General features: G+C 41.0%; 2 protein-coding genes across 2 annotated transcripts; one reads left to right on the top strand and one right to left on the bottom strand.

The window, feature by feature from the left end:
* The first annotated feature begins 4,955 nt into the window (after window positions 1–4,955).
* On the top strand, window positions 4,956–5,909 carry LOC116474278 (olfactory receptor 1B1). The gene has a single exon (XM_032162696.2). It carries the CDS (start codon window positions 4,956–4,958, stop codon window positions 5,907–5,909), a length of 954 nt encoding a protein of 317 aa, XP_032018587.1.
* A 4,113-nt stretch (window positions 5,910–10,022) lies between these two features.
* LOC116474277 (olfactory receptor 1Q1) lies at window positions 10,023–10,967 on the bottom strand. Its single transcript, XM_032162695.1, has one exon. The coding sequence runs from the start codon at window positions 10,965–10,967 to the stop codon at window positions 10,023–10,025; it is 945 nt and encodes a 314-aa protein (XP_032018586.1).

Below are 10,967 nucleotides of genomic sequence, written 5' to 3'. Positions count from 1 at the left end.
TATGGTTTTATAAGGGGCAGTTCCCCCTGCATTTTCTCTCTCCTGTTGCCTTGTGAAGAAGGTACTTGCTTCTCCTTTGCCCTCTGCCATGATTGCAAGCTTCCTGAGGGCTCCCCAGCTGTGTGGAACTGTGAGTCAATTAAACCTCTTTCCTTTATAAATTACCCAGTCTCAGGTATTTCTTTTCTCTTTTTTTTTTTTTTTGAGATGGAGTTCACTCTTGTTGCCTAGGCTGGAGTGCAATGGCACGATCTCTGCTCACCACAACATCCACATCCTGAGTTCAAGCGATTCTCCTGCCTCATCCTCCTGAGTAACTGGTATTACAGGTATGTGCCACCACGCCTGGCTAATTTTGTACTTTTAGTAAGGACGGGGTTTCTCCATGTTGGTCAGGTTGGTCTCAAACTCCCGACTTGACGTGATTCACCTGCCCCGGCCTCCCAAAGTGCTGGGATTACAGGCATGTGCCACCACGCCTGGCTAATTTTGTATTTTTAGTAGGGATGGGGTTTCTCCGTGTTGGTCAGGCTATAGTGTATTTCTTTATAGCAGTGTGAAAATGGACTAATACAGGTTCTTTTTGTGCCCCCCCCCCACCCTTTTTCTGAGACATAGTCTCACGCTGTCACCCAAGCTGGAGTGCAGTGGTGTGATCTCAGCTCACAGCAACCTCTGTGTCCAGGTTCAAGAAATTCTCCTGCTTTAGCCTCCCAAGTAGCTGGGGCCACAGGCATGTCCCACCACGCCTGGCTAATTTTTGTATTTTTAGCAGAGATGAGGTTTTTCCATGTTGGCCAGGCTGGTCTCAAACTCCTGACCTCAAGTGATCTGCCTGCCTCAGCTTCCCAAAATTCTGGGATTACAGGCATAAGCCACCATGCCTGGCCTCTTTGCCCATTTTTAAACTTGGTTATTATGATTATTATTATTTTGCTATTGAGTACAAGTTTTTAAGCATATTTTGGATATTAACCCCTTATCAGACATACTGTTTGCAAATATTTTCTCCCAGTCTGCCTGCTGCCTTTTCATTCTGTTGATTATTTCCTTTACTGTACAAAAGCTTTTTAGTTTGATGTAGTTTCACTTGTTTATTTTTGCTTTTGTTGCCTGAGCATTTGGTGTAATATCCAGAAAATGATTGCCAAAACTAATGTCAAGGAGTCTCCCCCTTGTATTTTCTTCTTGGAATTTTATGGTTTCAGGTCTTGTGTTTAGGTCCTTAGTCCATTTTGAGTTGATTTTAGTGAACGGAGTAAGATAAGGGTCCAATTCCATTCTTTTGTATGTAGTATCCCGTTTTTTTCTTGGACTTATTTGATATATAGTGGGTCTTCTTATTTTGTTTCCTGAAATTCTTAACCCTTGATATGGTTTGGTTGTGTCCCTACCCAAATCTCATCTTGAATTCCTATGTGTTCGGGGAGGGACTCGGTGGGAGGTAATTGAATTGTGGGGGCAGGTCTGTCCTGTCTGTTCTCATGGTTGTAAATAAGTCTCATGAGATCTGATGGTTTTATAAAGGGAAGTCTTCCTGCAGAAGCTCTCTTCTCTTGTCTGCTGCCATGTGAGATGTGCCTTTCAACTTCTGCCATGATTGTGAGGTCTCCCCAGCCACGTGGAACTAACCGTAAGTCCATTAAACCTCTTTATTTTATAAATTACCCAGTCTTGGGTATGCCTTTATCAGCAGGGTGAAAACAAACTAATACAAACCCGCTTCATATTATCTTGGTCACTTTGTACTGTCTTCCGGGCATTTTTCTTAGAATTAGCTGCTCTCCATTATTCTAGGTGAAGTAACTGAGGAATGGAAAACCAAACATTGAATGTTCTCACTCATAAGTAGGAGCTAAGCTATGAGGATGCAAAGGCAAAAGAATGATACAATGGACTTTGGGGACTTGGGGGAAGGTGTGAAAGGGGAGTGAGGGATAAAAGACTACAAATTGGGTACCGTGTATACTGTTTTGGTGATGGGTGCACCAAAATCTCAGAAATCACCACTAAATAACTTACTCTTGTAATCAAATACCACCTGTTCCTCCAAAACCTATGGAAATTAAAAAAAAATTTAAAAAGAACTAACTTGTCTCTTCAGCCACTGTCTAACCTATCCATTGAGTTTTTCATTTCAATGTGAATGTTTGTGTTTTCTAGTAATTCTTTCTGGGGCTTTAAAAATATGTTTTCTTTTTTTGATAATTTCTTTCTTATAATCTTTATTTTCTCTCTTAGACACTAAGTACTTTAAATATAATGTATATTCCTTAACAGGTTGGTTAATTTTATGACATTTGGAGGAGGTTAATCACATTATTTGTTGATTAATGAATATCTTCATAATGAATAGACATTAGGTGTGTTTTGTAATTTTGAATTGTGAGCTCATCTTTGGTGGGTTTCTGTTTGTGGGATTCCTGTCTAGAGTCTATAAGTCACTGAGAAGTTTTATGTTCACTTCTGTAAGGTACTCCAATGCTTTTACCTGTATGAAGATAATTTTTATGTTGATTTTTTATTTTGAGGGTTCTAGAATTGTATGTATTTTGTAAATTACCATTTTCCACTCCTTATGTGGTACAGATCCATAACTGCATTCCCATGGAAAACACTATTCCTTCCATGTAGTCCAGGCTGAGCGACCTGAATTTTCATTTGTTCTCATATACCCTGCGTGGGTGTAGGTGTGTGTGTGTCTTCCTGTTTGTGTATACCCTTTCGCTGAAAGTTTAGCCTTTTGAATGTCCTTAATTTATGTGGTGGTCTCTACCTCCTGCCTCATACAGGTTTAAGCTCTCATCTCCTGTTCCACGTGGATGTTAATAATCAAACCCGTGGACTATGAAGACTGATGTGATGCCCATGAACCTACCTGCCACCTCTCACCTGCCATCACTACCTCCACCATCACAGTTTTTAGACACTAATTTTTCGTATTCTTCTTTGATTACAGACTTTTGTAATTCCCTTACATTCTTGAAAGCTCAGTTATGATTTTAAAAGTATGATTATTGGCTGGGCGCAGTGGCTCACACCTGTAATCCCAGCACTATGGGAGGCCGAGGCTGGCGGATCATGAGGTCAGGAGATTGAGACCATCCTGGCTAACATGGTGAAACCCCGTCTCTACTAAAAATACAAAAAGTTAGCCGGGCATAGTGGTGGGCACCTGTAGTCCCAGCTACTCTGGAGGCTGAAGCAGGAGAATGGCGTGAACTCAGAAGGCAGAGCTTGCAGTGAGCCGAGATTGCGCCACTGCACTCCAGCCTGGGTGACAGAACGAGACCCTGTCTCAAAAAAAAAAAAAAAGTATTATTATTATATTTTCTCTAAATTTCTATCTGTGTTGAGTGGGTGTGTGTGGATGGTTGTATTAAGTACCTCATATTTCAGAAAGCCCAAATTCTCAAAATAATGGGAAGATGTACAGGGGTGTGAGAGCTTACCATGTTTGAGAATTAAGAAAAAATGTCTAGTTTAAAACATTGGGGCCGGGCACGGTGGCTCATGCCTGTAATCCCAGGAATTTGGGAGGCCAAGATGGTTGGATCACGAGGTCAGGAGTTCGAGACCAGCCTGGCCAACATGGTGAAACCCTGTCTCTCCTAAAAATACAAAAATGAGCCGAGTGTGGTGATGTATGCCTGCAGTCTCAGCTACTTGGGAGGCTGAGGCAGGAAAATCACTTGACCCCGGGAAGCGGAGGTTGCAGTGAGCCAAGATCAAGCCACTGCACTCCAGCCTGGGTGACAGAGTGAGACTCTGTCTAAAAACAAAAAACAAAAAAAACCAAACCAAACCAAAACAAAACACTGGATAGGTGACTCAGTATAATTTGAAGAGAAGTTAGGTACTAATAATGAAAGTTCCATACAAGACAGATTAAGCCATTTGGATTTTATTCTGAAGTCCCTGACTATTTAAACATGGAGTCACATATTGAAAGTTTTATTCCAGTATCAGTATGGAAGACCTATCAGGAGAGATAAGTAGAGAAACCATTAATGAGGTTGTAGAAATTAGTATTGGTTAGACATGCTAAAACTTAAATAGTCATAGTGGACTAACAGCAAAGAATGGACGTAAGGGAAAACATAGAAGTTAAGGAGTGATTGGATGTGGGAGATGATGCAGTAATTCCTTCAGTTTTTTGTTTGTGCATCAGGCAGATGGTAATGATAATGCCATTAACTAACACAGGGAATAAAGAGAAAGAACAAGTAATTTCATGACATTCTAAAGCAGTATCTCATCTAAGAGTTTTTTGGTGGGGTTTTTAGGTTTTTCTAAATATAAGATCATGTTATCGGCAAACATGGATAATTTGGCTTCCTCTCTTCCAACTTGGGTGGCTTTTATTTCTTTCATTGGTCTAATTGCTCTGGCTAGAACTTCTATTACTATGTTGAAGAGGAGTAGTAAAAGTGGACATCCTTGTCTTGTTCCAGATCTTAGAGGAAATGTAAAAAAGTCACTATGTCGAAAGAATTGTTTCTTTGTACGTTATGTGTTTTAATGGTATGTTATTTTCCATACAAGTTCAGAGAGAAGAAATCATGAGGATTGCAGTTGGGTGAGATGTGAATGGAAGGTAAGGAACTGGAGACAGTGAATATAGATAATTCTTTCATGAAGTTGGCCACTGGAGAAAGACAAGAATGAATGAGTTTTTCACTGTGGGAGGGACTTTAGTAGGGCTTGTGGATTAAATGGAACAAGTCACTAGGGTGGGTGAAAAGGAAGAAATAAAGGAGAAAATAAATACGTATTAAGGAAGTGAAATCCTAGACCTTAGGGAGGGAGTGTACATGGTCAAAGTTGAATCTAGGTCTTTAACGATCTTCAGTAACGTATTAGAATTAAATAGAAATGTTATGTTCCCTGACATCAGACCCATGACTTTCTTTTTGACCTAAACTGTCTTTCAGGCAGGCTGACTGTCACTCATCATGAGCTGTGCCCCTAATGCTTCACACTCTCCGGTTTTCTTGCTCCTCGGGTTCTCGAGAGCTAGCATCTCCCACACTCTCCTCTTCTTCCTGTTCCTGGCTATTTACCTGACTACCATATTGGGGAATGTGACACTGGTGCTGCTCATCTCCTGGGACTCCAGACTCCACTCACCCATGTATTATCTGCTTCGTGGCCTCTCTGTGATAGACATGGGGCTATCCACAGTTACACTGCCCCAGTTGCTGGCCCATCTGGTCTCTGATTACCCAACCATTCCTGCTGCCCGCTGCTTGGCTCAGTTCTTTTTCTTCTATGCATTTGGGGTTACAGATACACTTGTCATTGCTGTCATGGCTCTGGATCGCTATGTGGCCATCTGTGACCCCCTGTGCTATGCTTTGGTAATGAATCACCAACGTTGTGCCTGCTTACTAGCCTTGAGCTGGATGGTGTCCATACTGCACACCATGTTGCACGTGGGACTCATCCTGCCTCTTTGCTGGACTGGGGATGCTGGGGGCAATGTTAACCTTCCTCACTTCTTTTGTGACCACCGGCCACTTCTGCGAGCCTCTTGTTCTGACACACATTCTAATGAGCTGGCCATATTCTTTGAGGGTGGCTTCCTTATGCTGGGCCCCTATGCCCTCATTGTACTCTCTTACATCCGAATTGGGGCCACTGTTCTACGTTTGCCTTCAGCTGCTGGTCGCTGCCGAGCAGTCTCCACCTGTGGATCCCACCTCACCATGGTTGGTTTCCTCTACAGCACCATCATTTGGGTCTACTTCCAGCCTCCTTCCCAGAACTCTCAGCATCAGGACATGGTGGCTTCAGTAATGTATACTGCCATTACACCTTTGGCCAACCCATTTGTGTATAGCCTCTGCAATAAGGATGTCAAGGGTGGACTCCGCAGGCTGCTTGAATGGGGGAAGGTAGACCCCTGATTAGCCTGCTGTGGGCCATATTGAATAGGTGAGAGAAGTCATGGGCATATGCTGAGCAGAGTTGGTTTTGGGGAGATCAGAGGGAGGGAGATCAGAGCTGTGGGGAGGGCCTAGATAAGGAACTCCAGATTTGGCTCTTGCCAATGTTGTGCTTTGATAGATCCCTGAACATTCCAAGGCAAAGCAGCTTATTGGGTGAATCAAATGACCGATAAACGTCTTACCTGTGTTTCACAATATTGATTCTTCCTACACATGAGCATGGAATGTTTTTCCATTTGTTTGTATCCTCTTTTATTTCATAACTTTGTAATAATTTTGGAAATAGGAAAGTGTAGGTTCTACAAATTTGTTCATTTTTTTTCCGGGTAGTTTTGGCTACTCATTGTTTCTGGCAATTTCGTCTGAATTTCAGGATTGGCTCTTCCATTTCTACAAAATAGTCAATAAAGATTTTATAGGAATTGCATTGAATCTGTAGATCAATTTATGGATTATTGCCTTTTTAAGAATATTAAGTCTTCCAGTCCGTTATATGGATGCCTTTCTATTTATTTAGGTCTTTTAAATTTCTTTCAGCAATGTTTTGTAGTTTTCAGTGTACAAGTATTGCATATCCACGGCTAAATTTTTTCCTGTTTCATTCTTTTTGATACTATTATAAACTAAATTTTATCTCTTTTGAAGGTTATTCATTGCTAGTATATAGAAATACAGTTGATTATTGATGTTCATGTTGTGTGCTGAAACTTTGCTGGTTTATTAGCTCTATTCATTTATTAATTGCAAGAGGTTATTTGTTTTATTTTGTGTGGGTGCATTTTTGAAGATTTCCATTTGGTTCCTTTTTATAATTTCTATCTCTTTATATATATTTTCTCTTTGGTGAGACATTCTTTTTTGGTTTCCTTTTGTTGTTGTTTTTTTTTAAATAATATAGACGTTTATTTACATTTAATGTTCAAAAAGTTTGCAATTGGTCAGTCCAGGGCCACAGAGGCACTCCATGGCATCAGGGATCCAGGCATCTTTAATCTTTTTTCTGTGTTTATGTTTGTTTTATTTTAAAAATTATTATTTTGACTGACACATAATAGTTGTACATATATATGGAGTATAGTGTGATATGTTGATACATGTATACAATATATAATGATCAAATCAGGATAAATAACATATTCATCATGACAAACATTCATCATTTCTTGGTGTTGGAGATATTCAAAATCCTCTCTTCCAGCTTTTGAATATATACAATAAAGAGCAGTGCTTCTCCCCGGGTGGTGTTCAAGCTCTGAGACCAGACAGACTGCCTCCTCAAGAGGGTCCCCGACCTCCATGTAGCCTGACTGGGAGACAGCTCATACAGGCCAGTGCCCCTCTGGGACGAAGGATCAGGCAGCAATATTTGCTGTTCTGCAGCTTCCAGTGGTGAGACCCAGGAAAACAGGGTCTGGAGTGCACCTCCAGCAAATTCCAACAGACCTGAAGCTGAGGGGTATGAGTGGTAGAAGGAAAACTAACAAACAGAAAATAATAGCATCAACATCAACAAAAAGGACATCACACCAAAACCCCATCTGTAGGTCACCAACATCAAAGACCAAAGGTAGAAGAAAACACAAAGATGGGGAGAAACCAGAGCAGAAAAGCTGAAAATTCCAAAAACCAGAGCACTTCTTCTCCTCCAAAGGATCACAGCTCCTCACCAGCAAGAGAACAAAACTGAATGAGTTTGACATGTTGACAGAAGTAGGCTTCAGAAGGTTGGTAATAACAAACTTCTCCAAGCTAAAGGAGCATGTTCTAACCCATCAAAAGGAAGCTAAAAACCTTGAAAAAAGGTTAGGTGAATGGTTAACTAGAATAAACAGTGTAGAGAAGAGTAGAGAAGACCTTAAATGACCTGATGGAGCTGAAAACCATGGCACGAGAACTTCGTGATGCATGCACAAGCTTCAATAGCTGATTCGATCAAGTAGAAGAAAGGACATAAGTGATTGAAGATCAAATTAATGAAATAAAGTGAGAAGACAAGATTAGAGTAAAAAGAAATGAACAAAGCCTCCAAGAAATATGGGACTATGTGAAAAGACCAAATCTACATTGGATTGGTGTACCTAAAAGTGATGGGGAGAATGGATCCAAGCTGAAAAACACTCTTCAGGATATTATCCAGGAGAACTTCCCCAACCTAGCAAGGCAGGCCAACCTTCAAATTCAGGAAATACAGAGAATACCACAAAGATACTCCTCGAGAAGAGCAATCCCAAGACACATAATTGTCAGATTCACCAAGGTTGAAATGAAGGAAAAAATGTTAAGGGCAGCCAGAGAGAAAGGTCGAGTTACCCACAAAGGGAAGCCCATCAGACTAACAGTGGATCTCTCTGCAGAAACCCTACAAGCCAGAAGAGAGTGGGGGCCAATATTCAACATTCTTAAAGAAAAGAATTTTCAACATAGAATTCCATATCTAGCCAAACTAAGCTTCATAAATGAAGGGGAAATAAAATCCTTTATAGACATGCAAATGCTGAGAGATTTTATTACCACCAGGCCTGCCTTACAAGAGCTCCTGAAGGAAGCACTAAACATAGAAGGTAACAACCGGTACCAGCCACTGAAAAAACATGCCAAATTTTAAAGGTCATCGATGCATGAAGAAACTGCATCAATTAATGGGCAACATAACCAGCTAACATGTAGTTGTTTACTTCTGGGTTCTCTATTCTGTTCCATTGTTCTATGTGTCTGTTTTGGTACCAGTACCATGCTGTTTTGGTTGCTGTAGCCTTGTAGTATAGTTTGAATTTGGATAGTGTGATGCTTCTGGCTTTGTCCCTGTTGCTTAGGATTGCTTTGGCTATTTGGGCTCTTTTTTGGTTCCATGTGGATTTTAGAATAGTTTTTTCTAATTATGTGACAAATGTCATTGGTAGTTTCATAGGAATAGCATTGAATCTATAAATTTCTTTGGGCAGTATGGTCTTTTAATAATATTGAAGAATCAACGTTTTAACAGACTCTTGATGCTTGAACCTGTTCTTCATGCTCAGTATTGATTGGTCAGAAGACAAATCAGTTTTCACCCACTATTAGACCAGTTCCACATATCAACTACAGAAGAGATCAGGAACATTCTAGGCAAAAGGAGTTTGATTTATCCCTGAGGTAGTGCAGGTAAAGCAGGTTAAGAAAAATGCAAATTGGTAAGCATGACAGTGCTTCATTCTGGAGCATATATAACTTCTGACTCCAAACAGTAGACATTATCATTATGTTCCTCTCCTTATATTGGAGTAGTTACCCCATTTCACCTGACTTCTATAAACTTATAGAAAATAAAAGCATCAATATTGCTCTCCCAGTTTTCCTGGCAGCTAGGGGATGTGTTGGTGACCAAATTCTTGACCAGTCAGATGCACCACCTTATTCTGAATCTAGACATAGTAGTGAAAAGAATAAGAAGGGGACAATTCTTTCTGAAGTGGTAATAACCAGTTTGTAGACCTCCAAGAACTATGTCCAGTGACTACTGCTGGTAGTATAGGAGGAGATACAAGCTGCAGTGAATAGAGTTTGGTGGCTACAATAGTGTCCTCATTAGACTAGTTCTTAGATATGATTTTCACTGCGGTTCTGATGATATGACCTTTATTATTCCTGTCCATTTTTCTTGAGTTTAGTTCCCTAGCCTTGGAAATGCATGAGTGCCACATATCTTTTCAAGAAACTCATTTCCTCCATGCATAAGCCAGAATCAGTTTCTATTGCCTATATCTAAGAACTCTGAGAGTTACAACCCTAGTGTTTAATTGCAGAGAACACTGTTAATTATAGTTAAAGAAATGCTAGTGTTTTACACTAAGTACATGGTGGTTCCTTTTTGTTTTATGTACTTTGGATTTAATAGATTTCTCTGTGCAGTATCCAGTGAGAAAATACATGATATATAGCTAATTTAGATATTTCTGGAAAGTTCTAAAGAAAGCAGATCTGTGAGGCACAACATTATTTCTCCAGAATCATAGACAAACCTCTGAACTGTGTTTGGGTTTTTTTTAAATTTTATTATTATTATACTTCAAGTTTTAGGGTACATGTGTGGTTTTATCTAAAGAAAAAAGTCTGCATTCTGCTCATCCATTTCATGAAGGCTCCTTTGACATCCCCGTTCCTCAGGCTGTAGATGAAGGGGTTTAGCATGGGAGTCACCACTGTGTACGCAACTGTTACAATGCGACCCTTGGTCACTGAATAGTTGGAAAGGGGCCGGAAGTAGACCCAACTGAGGGTGCCATAGAATATGGCCACCACAGTGAGGTGGGAGCCGCAGGTAGAAAAGGCTTTCCACCTGCCCTTGTCTGAGAGGATCCGGAGGACCACCAAGATGATGCAGGCATAGGAGGCAGTAATGAAGGCCAGAGCTCCACTGATTACAACAGCACCTTCTGTGTGAATCATAAGGGTGTTGAGGTAGGTGCTGGTGCAGGAGATCTTCATCAGAGCGTAGAGGTCACAGAAGAAGTGGGGGATTCTGTTATCTGCACAGAAGATTAGTTGGCCCATGAGAAAGGTATGCAGCAGGGCATGAAGGTGGGAGAGGGCATGGCACATGACCACCATCTTCACACACAGCATTCTAGTCACGATCATAGTGTAGTGGAAAGGGTGGCAGATGGCGATGTACCTGTCATAGGCCATCACAGCCAGGATGAAGTTTTCCATGACGGCAAAGCAAATGAAGAAATAAGTTTGGGCTAAACAGCCTGTGTAGGAAATTACCTTTGTAGGGGAGAAAATAATCTGCAGCATCTTGGGGACTGTGGTGGAGGTGAAGCAGATGTCTGTCAAGGCCAAGTTACTGAGGAAGATGTACATGGGGATGCGGAGGCGTGGAGCTGAGAGAATCAGTATGATGATGGCCAAGTTGCCAGAAATGTTGATTGTGTACATGAGTGAAAAAACAAGGAAGAGTGGGATTCGCTCTTCCGGGTGGGTGGAAATGCCCAAGAGAACAAAATGGGACACACTGGTGCAGTTGCTATTGTCCAT

The sequence above is a fragment of the Hylobates moloch genome, unplaced genomic scaffold (genome assembly GCF_009828535.3).
Source record: "Hylobates moloch isolate HMO894 unplaced genomic scaffold, HMol_V3 SCAFFOLD_10, whole genome shotgun sequence".
Lineage (NCBI taxonomy): Eukaryota > Metazoa > Chordata > Mammalia > Primates > Hylobatidae > Hylobates > Hylobates moloch.
This window is presented reverse-complemented; position numbering and strand designations above follow the sequence as displayed.

Bases quoted from the DNA above. Each gene is read 5' to 3' on its own strand.
- LOC116474277 (XM_032162695.1), bottom strand. From the start codon at position 10,967: ATGGACAATAGCAACTGCACCAGTGTGTCCCATTTTGTTCTCTTGGGC.
- LOC116474278 (XM_032162696.2), top strand. From the start codon at position 4,956: ATGAGCTGTGCCCCTAATGCTTCACACTCTCCGGTTTTCTTGCTCCTC.